Source organism: Pempheris klunzingeri, chromosome 24 (assembly GCF_042242105.1).
Source record: "Pempheris klunzingeri isolate RE-2024b chromosome 24, fPemKlu1.hap1, whole genome shotgun sequence".
NCBI classification, from domain to species: Eukaryota; Metazoa; Chordata; class Actinopteri; order Acropomatiformes; family Pempheridae; genus Pempheris; species Pempheris klunzingeri.
Genome location: NC_092035.1, coordinates 702,136 through 714,582, shown reverse-complemented (window position 1 = coordinate 714,582; position 12,447 = coordinate 702,136). Strand labels below are relative to the sequence as shown.

General features: G+C 40.9%; 2 protein-coding genes across 2 annotated transcripts in view; both read right to left on the bottom strand.

The window, feature by feature from the left end:
- The window catches only part of LOC139223696 (protein EFR3 homolog B-like), a 19,570-nt gene extending 7,986 nt beyond the window's left edge, over nucleotides 1–11,584 (bottom strand). Inside the window, exons 1-4 of the mRNA XM_070855670.1 lie at nucleotides 11,359–11,584; nucleotides 7,383–7,459; nucleotides 1,366–1,493; nucleotides 1,034–1,184 (exon numbers count right to left, since the gene is read on the bottom strand). Of these exons, the coding sequence (XP_070711771.1) occupies nucleotides 1,034–1,184; nucleotides 1,366–1,493; nucleotides 7,383–7,459; nucleotides 11,359–11,584 (582 nt within the window). The remainder of the gene's footprint in view (nucleotides 1–1,033; nucleotides 1,185–1,365; nucleotides 1,494–7,382; nucleotides 7,460–11,358) is intronic.
- eif5b (eukaryotic translation initiation factor 5B) overlaps nucleotides 9,440–12,447 on the bottom strand; it is a 96,045-nt gene continuing 93,037 nt past the window's right edge. Inside the window, exon 27 of the mRNA XM_070855666.1 lies at nucleotides 9,440–9,460. The gene's annotated coding sequence lies outside the window, so the exon portion shown is untranslated. The remainder of the gene's footprint in view (nucleotides 9,461–12,447) is intronic.

Below are 12,447 nucleotides of genomic sequence, written 5' to 3'. Positions count from 1 at the left end.
TCCCTGTGTGTGTGTGTGTGTGTGTGTGTGTGTGTGAATATAAATCTCACAAGCCTTATAGAGTGCATGTAAACACACACACACACACACACACACACACACTAGCTCTGAACTACATGTGAAACGGATTATCTGGGAAAATGTACAGAGTTCATGTTCACTCAACACACTCAGCTTTTCTATCTTAAAGGGGCAGTCCGTATTGTTAGAGTAGATCGCCATCTGACAACCAACTGAAGCCTTTCACTTGTTTCATAGCCACCAGACTCCATTCAAAAAAACACTAATTTAACCTCCCAGAACACAGGAGCTGCTGTTCTGCTGCCTGGATCAGTTTCTTCATGTTATTGAGTGACTTTGGTGTTCACAGTGAGTACTACACACTGTACCACTGTAGTATAGTACAGTGTGTACTATACACTGTACCAGTATAGTACAGTGTGTACTACACACTGTACCACTGTAGTACAGTGTGTAGTACAGTGTGTACTATACACTGTACTATACACTGTACCAGTGTAGTACAGTGTATACTACAGTGTGTACTCCACTGAGTACTACAGTGTGTACTACAGTGTGTACTACAGTGAGCAGTACAGTGTATACTACAGTGTATACTACAGTGTGTACTACAGTGAGTACTACAGTGAGCAGTACAGTGAGTACTACAGTGAGCACTACAGTGAGCAGTACAGTGAGTACTACAGTGAGCAGTACAGTGAGTACTACAGTGTGTACTACAGTGAGCAGTACAGTGAGTACTACAGTGAGATGTACAGTGAGTACTACAGTGTGTACTACAGTGAGCAGTACAGTGAGTACTACAGTGTGTACTACAGTGAGCAGTACAGTGAGTACTACAGTGAGCAGTACAGTGAGTACTACAGTGTGTACTACAGTGAGCAGTACAGTGAGTACTACAGTGAGCAGTACAGTGAGTACTACAGTGTGTACTACAGTGAGCAGTACAGTGAGTACTACAGTGAGCAGTACAGTGAGTACTACAGTGTGTACTACAGTGAGCAGTACATACAGAGTTGGTGGCCAGGATGTGCAGGTGTGGTCTGTCGGCCTCCAGCAGCAGACGCAGTGTACTGAGGAAACTCTCCACCAGCAGGTTGATGCTCTGACAGTGACAGGCCAGCAGCAGCTGCTCCATCGCCTCCATCGCTATACACACATACCTGCAGAGCACACACACACTCTGTCAAGTCTGTGTGTGAGTGTGTGTGTGTGTGTGTGTGTGTGTGTGTGTGTGTGTGTGTGTGTGTGTGTGTGTGTGTGTGTGTGTGTGTGTGTGTGTGTGTGTGTGTGTGTGTGTGTGTGTGTGTGTGAGAGTGAGAGTGTAAGTGTGTGTGTACTGACCCGTAGCGGTGTCGGTTCAGCTCTCGGGTCAGTCTCTCTGACAGGTACGCTGCGATGCGGTCCAGCTTCTCCGGAGCCGACAGAGCGAAGAACGTCAGCTTCTCCATGTTGGCCTTCACCAGCCCGTCCTGAACACAAACACACACACACACACACACACACAGCATTGTGGAAAGAGAGACCTGGAAGATCCTTTTGGTTTAACCACAAACAGCACACACACCAGACTACATTCACTAAAACAGTAATTTTAGAGAACAGGACACAGGAGCTGCTGCTCTGCTGCTGCCTCCATCAGTCAGTGTGTCTGTGTTATTGAGTGAGTTTGGTGTTTTAAAGGGTTAATTCTGATACAATACAATATCTGTGAAATTCACGACAACACAAACACACTTGACTGATGGAGGCAGCAGCAGATCAGCAGCTCCTGTGTCCTGTGAGCTAAAATCCCTGTTTTTGTGAATGTAGTCTGGTGTGTTTGAAGAGAGTGGCTGTTATACAAATACATGATGCTCAAGACGTTGAGAATAAACCAAAACATGACCTCTTGGGTTTGAATATTACAATGAATTGAAAATATAAAAACATAATTTAGAAAAATGGCAAAAACAAGCATCAAAACACCAAAACATGTACAAATAGGTTTAAAAACACCAGATTTACCCTTTAATTTCTACTTGTTTATTGCATGTTTTTGATGATGTGTTTTTTTTTTTTTTTAAACTTATTTTTTATTCATTTTTCTTTCAACAATTACAGGTCGGGGTACATCATACATACATAGTTAAGCACACATCCTTACATCAATGTCCTTATTTATCAAATGGTAATGGTGGTGTCCTCTTCTTGTCTTCTAGAATCAGTCCATTTTTCACATTTAGCCTCAAATTGTGCCTCTTGGAGTCTCAGTGTGTGTGTGATTTTTTTCCATTCCAAAAATCTCTTCCACAGTGCACATCCACTGCTCCCGGGTCGGCAGTTCTACTTTGTACCACATTCTCGTCATTGTTTTTTTGCTGGCTGATAGCAGCACTTTAACAAGATACTCATCCTCTTTTTGTATTATGTTTCGTGTTAAATTCCCTAAGTAAAGTATCTTACATGTTTTTGGTACGTCATATCCTATTATTTTTTGTAACCCCCCCCAAATTTTGTCCCAGTATCCTTCTAACTTTTGACAGGACCAGAATATATGTGTATGGTCAGCATCCATGTGACCACATGCTCTCCAGCATGGCTGCTGCACAGACGTCACTCCCCTCCTAATCTTTGGAGTTATAAAAAATCTAACCACATTCTTCCAGTTGAATTCTCTCCAGATCCTGGAGCTAGTGGACGTGCACTGCCTTTTACAAATATTAAACCACTCTTCCTCAGTTATTTGTTCTTTCAATTCCTTTTCCCATTTTTCTTTTATATAAAGAGAGGAAGACTTTCTACATGACATCAAACTTCTATATAGGACTGAGATTGCTCTGCATTCTTTACCTTCATAAGCTCTTCGGAATACCTCAACAACTTCAGTATCAGTGTCAGTTTTTATCTCCTTTTCATAATAGTCCCTTATTTGCAAGTAGCGATATTGTTCATGTTTATCCAATCCAAATCTATCCCTCAGCTTCTCAAAACTCTGCAGCTTGCCCCGTTCAACCATTGTACATATAGCCGTGATTCCTTTTCTCGCCCATTGTTTAAACCCTTTATCATTTACCCCAGGTGCAAACCTATCATCAAATGCAAACAAACTCAAAATCTTTATCTCTTTCTCCAGTTTATACCTTTCAACAACAATATTCCATATTTCAATTGTAGTTTTGGTTATTACATCCAATTGGTTACCTAATTTTCCAAGTAGGTCCTTGTATACTATCAAGTTCCGTACTTCAACGTCCGTCTGCCCTATTTCTATACTTTTCCATCTTGAAAAATACTCATTGTTACACCAATATATCAAGGGTCTGATTTGTCTGACTGGCAAAGCCAGTCCTCCTTTGTCTTTAGTAAGCTGCAGAGTTTTGTATCTGGTCCTAGGTTTCTTTCCTCCCCATATAAACCTCCATATCCATCTATCCCATTCCATAAATTGCTTTGGTGGGATCTTTACTGGCAGAGATTGAAACAAGTATAGGAGTCTTGGTAAAACATTTATCTTAATTATCTCTATCCTTGAGCTGAAGTCCAAAATAATAGCTGACCATCTCTCCAAGTCTCCCCTCATTTCTTGATTTATTTTAGTGTAATTTGCGTCATATAGCTTGTCTATTCCTTTTGTGATATTTACTCCCAAGTATTTTATCGATTTAGCTTTCCAATTGAGTTTATATGTATCCTTTATCTCTTGGGACGGGGAGTAGTTTATTGACAAGATCTGTGTTTTTGTGACATTAATTTTGTATCCCGAATATTCACCATAATTCTCCAGTAACTTGATGAGTTTTGGGAAGCTTTCGTTGGGCTGCTTTAAAAATATCAATATATCATCCGCGAATAGTCCTATTTTATGTTCCTCCTATTTTCACCCCTATAACTTCTTCCTCCTGCCTAATCATTTGAGCTAACGGTTCGATAAACAATGCGAATAGACTCGGAGAGAGGCTGCACCCCTGTCTTGTCCCCCTTTCTAGACTGAAACGTTTTGTTAAGCTACCACTTATTTTGATCCTTGCCATAGGTTCCTGATATAATGACTTAATGCAGTTCACAGATTCCTCATTAAATCCAAATTTTTCCAATACCTTATACAAGAATACCCAATTCACACTGTCAAAAGCTTTTTCGGCATCTATGCTTACCAAAATTGCACTTTCTCCCTTGCTCTGTATATTTTCTAGAACATGTAAGCTTCTTCTTATATTATCTTGTGTTTGCCTCCCTTTGATAAATCCGGTCTGATCTTCATCAATCAAATCCTGCATAAATGTCTCTAACCTTAAATGAGTCATGTAGTAGTGGAATTAACTCTTCCTTGAATGTTTTATAAAAGGAAGCTCCAATCCCATCAGCTCCCGGTGATTTCCCTGATTTCGCCCGACTAATTGCTCCTTGGATCTCTTCGACTGTAATCTCTGAAGTCAGTATTGCGTTTTGCTTTGCACCTATTGTTGGCAAATCTAAATTGTCTAGAATATCCATCAAGTGTTCTTCACCTGCAGGAGTAGGCTGCGAATACAAATTGTTGTAATATTCCTCAAATACCTTTTCTATTTCTTCTGGTTCATATAGAATTGTGTTAGTTGCAGGGTCCCTTATTTTATATATATTAGTCATTGCTTGTTGTTTCCTTATGCGTCTAGCCATGGCTTTAGTGGCTTTAGATCCCCCCCCGTAATAAGTCTGTTTTACATACCTTGCTTTCCTTTCCACCTCTTCTAACAGGATATCATCTATTTTTTTCCTAACTTCTTTAATTTGATTCAATATGTCTGAATCTTTTGATTGCTTGTGCTGCTGTTCCAGTTCTTTTAGTTTTCCAATTTGTTTCTGATATGTTTCTAGTCTGACTTTCTTTAAGAATGCTGTGTGTGAAATCAGCTTCCCTCTAATCACTGCCTTCAGGGCATCCCATAAGATTGCCGGGTCAACTTCCCCATTATCATTTTCCTCCCGGTATCTGGTTATTTCTTCTTTTATTTTTCCTACTAGTTCCTTATTGTTCAGTATGCCTTCGTTAAGTCTCCATACTGTACTTTTCCTCTTGTCGTTCAGATTAATTTTTAGGTAAATGGCACTATGGTCTGAAACATCAGCCACCCCTATCTTACATTCCCTCACTTTGTGTATATCTCATTAGAAAATAATCACTTCTGGAGTACATAGCATGTGGAGCTGAGTAGTGGGTATAATCCCGATCAAGTGGGTGAAGTTCTCTCCATACATCCTGCAAATCCATTTCTAACATCATTGTACTCATATACCTATTCATTTGTTTTTTGTTTCTCTTCATGCTTGTAGTGTCTAACCCGTAATTCAATACCACATTAAAATCCCCACCGCACACTAATGTCCCTTCTGTTTCCAGATTCATAAGATCAAAAACTTTTTTATAAAATGCTTTCCCACTCTCTGGAGGAGAATACACACTGAGCAGTGTCACCAATTGGTTTTCTAATTTCCCTTTTATCATGACATATCTTCCTTTCTTGTCACTAACTTCTTTGATCATTTCAAACTTGACCGTGTTAGAAATCAGTATCACCACACCCCTCTTGTGAGTTTGCCCAAAGGAACTGGAAAAAGAATTCCTGTAGCCCAACTTTTTAAACTTTGCATGCTCCTCCTGTGATAGGTGAGTTTCTTGAAGAAAAATAACCTGCATTTTCTCTCTTCTAAACTTAGATAAAGCTTTATTTCTTTTTTTGATATTGTTTAAGCCGTTAATATTGAGCGACACCACCATTATTTGTATCCCTTGAAATAACTCCTAGCCCCTCCACTGTAATGTTATCAACCAACTTTTTCCCATGAACAAAATATGAACGAACACAAAAACTGAACTTCCCAGCAAAAAAGGGCCTCACTCCCCGTAGGCCCTGTCTCCCTGTTGGTGGGAGTGGGGGGTAACTTTTTCTGAACAAAAGGCCCCCACTAGCGGTTTGGGGTATACCTACAGTAGGTCTTCCCATCCTACTAGTTAAGTCCAACAGTCACTAGCTTAATAGATCTCTGTCGATTTACATGTAAACATTAGAGAAGTCCCATTTGTAGGAGAGGGGGGGTGATCTTAACATTCCCCCCTTTAGGTTTGGTTTACTTACCCAACTTAAAAACAGGAGGCATTTAAACCATCTGGGTTCTCTAGGGACTCTTCCCCTCTCTGTACTCCCCCTCTCTCCGTTGACCTAAGTCTTGATTGGCGTCCTCAGGTGCGGCGGACCCTCTGTTTATCACCTGCTTCTCTCCCACGCGTTGCCATGGTGATGCTCCTCCAGTGAAGGTTCGTCACTGCGCAGCGTCCTCGGCGTTATTCTAGATCTTGGGCCCATCTGACCAGTGGATCCTTATCCTACTCAGAGGGGTCTGGAAGCGTGTCTTTTTGTCTTTCAGAGTCTTTTTAATGTCTGAGTAGGATTTACGTTTCTTCATCACCTCAGTGGGGTCATGGTCCAAAAATATCTGCCTCCCCTCGACTATTATTTTCTCTTTCCAGGCTTTAGTCAAAATGCTCTCTTTAGTCGCGTACTTAAGAAGGTTGACCACAGTGGACCTCGGAGATGCACCCGGTTTCTTTCCAAGACTCCTGTGCGCACGTTGAATATGGAGCTCGGTTCCCTCCACCGGTTCCGTCACAGACTCATTGTCCCGTTCAGCCACATTGTAAATTCTCAAATTACAGCGTCTTCCGTGTCCTTCCACTCCAGTCAGCTTCTCTTGAAGTTTAGTTTGCTGTTTTAGCAGAGTGAGGATGGCCTCCATGTTCCACTCCTCCATGTTCCACTCCTCCATGTTCCACTCCTAGCTGTGCCTCGGTTAAATCCTTCCGCTGCTCTTTAATTTCCGCGACGTTTTGTGCCATTTCTCGGTTAGTTTCTTCCTTAAAGCGGGTAAATTCTCGCCTCACCTCCTCTTTAAATTCCTCTTTGAATGTCGCGAGGTCTTGTTTTATCTCCGTTGTTAGGTCACGTATCTCTTCCGTGATAGCAGCGAGGCCTGGGCCTGTTGGGGGTCCTCGTTTTTCCCGCTCGCCGCCTCGCCTTCAACTTCGTGTTCTTGGTCTTTGGACATGATTGTTTTCTTTAAACTTCTCTGCCCTCGTCCCCCACTCATAGTTTGTCAGTTTGAAATTCGCGTTTTCAATATTTTCATAGTTTGGGGGGAGTTATTATCTAATCGACTCAGGAGCTCTACTCTATGCCGCCATCTTGCTCCGCGCCATCCCGGAAGTCTGAAGTTGTGTTTTTATTTACCTTTATTATCATAATCTAGAAATAATGTTGTACATTAGTACAGAAGCCTGATATTAAAGGGTCAGTTCAAGCAAATGAATTATTACTTAGTTAATTGTGTGTGTGTGTTTTTACCTCCGGGTCTTCTGGGAAAATATTATCAACCAGCCGTTTGTAACGTGGACGCAACGCCCAGCAGCACCCACACAGACCTGCACACACAGAATAAACAACTGGAATTATCATCTAATCATCTAATCATCTAATTATTCACTTTTGTCAAGTCGCCACCCAGTCAGTTGCTATGGTAACGTTTACGCCACTGATGTCACCATAAACCATTTTTCTGTATAAAAGAAACAAAATGAAAAATAAAAGTTGGTTTTATGAGTTAAATTCAGTTTTATTCACATTTCTGCAGCCCTAAATCAACCAGTAGAACTAAAACACACTAATCGTTTCTACTTTGCTGTTTTTTTGATCGCTGCTGTTTGAGTTGGTCCTGAACACTTCCTGTAGCTGTTTCACATTAAAAGCCTTCAAAAAAAGGAGGGGGTTATGTCCTCAATCCTGTAATTTTGTTCTTTAGTTGCTTTTTGATTTAGTGAAATGACCATAATAATTTATTGAGACAAAAATTTAAAAAAAACACGATGAGGCTGGAATGTGATTAAGATAATTTCAAAATAAAAGTCTCTTTGTAGTGGATACATAAATAAATGGTAGCAAATCAGTGGACCTTGTTGTCTCCAGATTTTTCTTCAGATTTTCATCTCTCTCGGTGTTCAGTGTGACAGGTTTGTAAAGGATTACAGGACACACACACACACACACACACACACACACACACACACACACACACACACACACACTCTACAATGCAGCAGTAATACTTCGTCTTAAGCATTAATCCCACAGTGGCTCGTTGTTGTGTAATGTGTTTATATTGTTATAAAGAGTCCTCACCGGCACTAGAAGGTCACATGACGATCCCCACGACGTCACATGTGACCCAACGCTGGAGTCACGTGACCGATGAGGAAGTAAGAAGCACTCGAAAACTTTAGCAGCAGTCAAATTATTAAAAAAGATAGAAAGGAATATAATTTATGTCCTTCCCTCCTTTCAAAGCTTTAGCTTTGATATATGCATGTTTGAATCTATTTTACTTATTTTTATTTACATTTATTTGTTTTAACTTCCTATTTGCTCGTGTTCTTTGGTTTTATTCCCATTTTAACCATCTTAACTAAAGTACTGTTTTCAAATCACTTCTACTCTGTCATTTTTTTGACCGCTGCAGTTTGAAGTGCTCCCATGGATACTCTACACTTCCTGTAGCTGTTTCAAATTAAAAGCCTTCATAAAACAGGAGGGGATTATGGTTTGTATCCAGTAATTTTGTTCCCTGGTTTGTTTTTTATTTATCTTATCTTTAATATTTTATGTTTTTTTACTCCATATTTGCTTGTCTTTTTTCTATTTTATAAAAAAACTTTGTTTTATAATAACATTTATCATTATTCAACCCATTCACCATTAGCATTAAATGTTAGCATAAATGTTAACAAATGTTGATTGATGTTAATAAATGTTAGCATAAATATTAGCAAGATGTTAACAAATGTTAATGTTAATAAATGTTAGCATAAATATTAGCATAAATGTTAACAAATATTAGCATACATGTTAACAGATATTAGCATAAATGTTAGTTCATGTTAATAAATGTTAATAAATGTTGATATTTCTCACCATACATGAAGACGACTCCTTCAGCATCCACATCCACACTGTCACCTCCATCACACACTGTTTGTGGTTAATCCTTTACACACACACACACACACACACATTAGCCCCGCCCCCTCTCATTCATCCCTGTCAGTTAAAAACCTGGTATCTCCATGTTCAGAGATTATTAAATGCCGACGAGGACGATGTTGGAAACTTACATCAGCTGTTTGTCTTGATTCCACGAGGCCAAACAACATTCAGAGTATTAGTATGAAAGGTTCCTGAGTGTGTGTGTGTGTGCGAGTGTGTTAGTGTGTGTGTGTGTGTCTGAGTGTGTGTGTGAGTGTGTGTCTGAGTGTGTGTGTGTGCGTGTGTGTGTGTGTGTGAGTTAGTGTGTGTTAGTGTGTGTGCGTGTCTGAGTGTGTGTGTGTGTGTGACTGAGAGAGTAAGAGTGTGTGTGTGTGTGTGTGTGATCCAGGCCATGTGCAGCAGCTCAGCGCTCAGTAATCTGCTCTGGATTTATTTATCATTCCAGCAGAAACAGAAAAAAACATATCAGAAACCTGCAGAACTGAATCTGAATCTGAATCCACCAAACGCTGTAAAACTACCTCGTTTACTGCAGTAAAACTACCTCGTTTACTGCAGTAAAACTACCTCGTTTAATGCAGTGAAACTACCTCGTTTAATGCAGTGAAACTACCTCGTTTAATGCAGTGAAACTACCTCGTTTACTGCAGTGAAACTACCTCGTTTAATGCAGTGAAACTACCTCGTTTAATGCAGTAAAACTACCTTGTTCACTGCAGTAAAACTACTCTGTTTACTGGAATAAAACTACCTTCTCTACTGCAGTAAAACTACCTCGTTCACTGCAGTGAAACTACCCAAAAACTACTGTTTACTACAGTAAAACTACTGTTTTACTACTCGTTCACTGCAGTAAAACTACCCAAAAACAACTCCGTTTACTGCGGTAAAACTAGTTTACCGCAGTAAAACTACCCAAAAACTACTGTTTATTGTAGTAAAAATACTGTTTACTGCAGGAAAAATACTGTTTACTGCAGTAAAACTACTCTGTTCACTGCAGGAAAACTACTCTGTTTACTGCAGTAAAACTACCTCATTTAAACAAAGTACTAGTAAGCGTAGTAGCAGTGGTAGTCCCTACAGTAGTGTTACTAGTACTAGCAGTAGTGTTTGCAGTACTCCCTGCAGTAGTGTTACTAGTACTAGCAGTAGTGTTTGCAGTAGTCCCTGCAGTAGTGTTACTAGTACTAGCAGTAGTGTTTGCAGTAGTCCCTGCAGTAGTGTTACTAGTACTAGCAGTAGTGTTACTAGTACTAGCAGTAGTGTTTGCAGTAGTCCCTGCAGTAGTGTTACTAGTACTAGCAGTAGTGTTTGCAGTAGTCCCTGCAGTAGTGTTACTAGTACTAGCAGTAGTGTTTGCAGTAGTCCCTGCAGTAGTGTTACTAGTACTAGCAGTAGTGTTTGCAGTAGTCCCTGCAGTAGTGTTACTAGTACTAGCAGTAGTGTTTGCAGTAGTCCCTGCAGTAGTGTTACTAGTACTAGCAGTAGTGTTTGCAGTAGTCCCTGCAGTAGTGTTACTAGTACTAGCAGTAGTGTTTGCAGTAGTCCCTGCAGTAGTGTTACTAGTACTAGCAGTAGTGTTTGCAGTAGTCCCTGCAGTAGTGTTACTAGTACTAGCAGTAGTGTTTGCAGTACTCCCTGCAGTAGTGTTACTAGTACTAGCAGTAGTGTTTGCAGTAGTCCCTACAGTAGTGTTACTAGTACTAGCAGTAGTGTTACTAGTACTAGCAGTAGTGTTTGCAGTAGTCCCTGCAGTAGTGTTACTAGTACTAGCAGTAGTGTTTGCAGTACTCCCTGCAGTAGTGTTACTAGTACTAGCAGTAGTGTTTGCAGTAGTCCCTGCAGTAGTGTTACTAGTACTAGCAGTAGTGTTTGCAGTAGTCCCTGCAGTAGTGTTACTAGTACTAGCAGTAGTGTTTGCAGTAGTCCCTGCAGTAGTGTTACTAGTACTAGCAGTAGTGTTTGCAGTAGTCCCTGCAGTAGTGTTACTAGTACTAGCAGTAGTGTTTGCAGTAGTCCCTGCAGTAGTGTTACTAGTACTAGCAGTAGTGTTTGCAGTACTCCCTGCAGTAGTGTTACTAGTACTAGCAGTAGTGTTTGCAGTAGTCCCTGCAGTAGTGTTACTAGTACTAGCAGTAGTGTTTGCAGTAGTCCCTGCAGTAGTGTTACTAGTACTAGCAGTAGTGTTTGCAGTAGTCCCTGCAGTAGTGTTACTAGTACTAGCAGTAGTGTTTGCAGTACTCCCTGCAGTAGTTGCAGTAGTACCAGTAGTATCTGTTACCTCCGGGGGTCTGATGGTCCAGCACAGAGCAGCAGTCCTGCAGCAGCCTCCGAGGAGCCTGGGATACGGTCGACATGGCGACGGACCTCGGCAGAGACATGCCCCGGGGCATGCTGGGTAAGCTGGGCATGGTGATGCCTCTGGGCAGGCTGGGGGGGCTGACCCCTCGGGGCAGGGAGCTGAGCAGGGCGGGAACGCTGGGAAACCTGGGAAGAGTCCCCGGCATCTCCGTGGTAACGCCACACAAGACCAGGGGATGGATGAGAAGGTGGAGGTCCTGAGGAGGAGGAGGAGGAGGAAGATGAAGGAGGAACTCTGAACACCAGTGGAGAAAGTGAGAGGAGAAAACCTTCACCCTCCTCCTCCTCCTCCTCACATTCCTCTGACTCTTAACCCCTTCAGATCCCCTCCGGCTCCACCGGACCAGGAGTTCACCAACACGACACACGATGACTCTGAAGGAATCAAACATGCTGACAGACTAAAAACTACCACGGCAGTAGTTTGAGCAGGAACATGCAGTGACAGTGGAGCAGAAACATTTTAGAAAACACTTTCCTGAAACCACAGAAACAAAAACACAAAGTTTCTCACATTAAAGGAGAAATATAGACATAATGTAATATATGAAATATCATATTAATATATGTATTTTATATATGTATATAATATATGTATCTACAAACAACTCAGCAAAAAGCACATTTCACTAAAGTTCACTTTCCTATAATAGAAGAAGCATCGTTGGCTGAAAGCTCCACCAGCAGGGATAAACACCTGAAAGGTTTTATGACAGGTGAGCCTGGAAATATGGACTTTTAACCAGTTTAAACAGAGAAAAAATACAGAATTTAGAGAGATTTGTTACCTCCTGTTCTTAAGACATGACCACAGGAGAGAAAACTATAAAATAAAGGAATATTTTATCTTATTTACATCAGATCAGAAACTGACCAGCTGTCAGAAAAATGCAGTGAAGTTAAAAATGCCAATACTACATACAGTTATAACTGTGTGAGACAGACATCTTCATACAAAATTTTCTCCATCTGAGAAATTTCAGTTTGGTCACCAACCAAACTCTGTTCA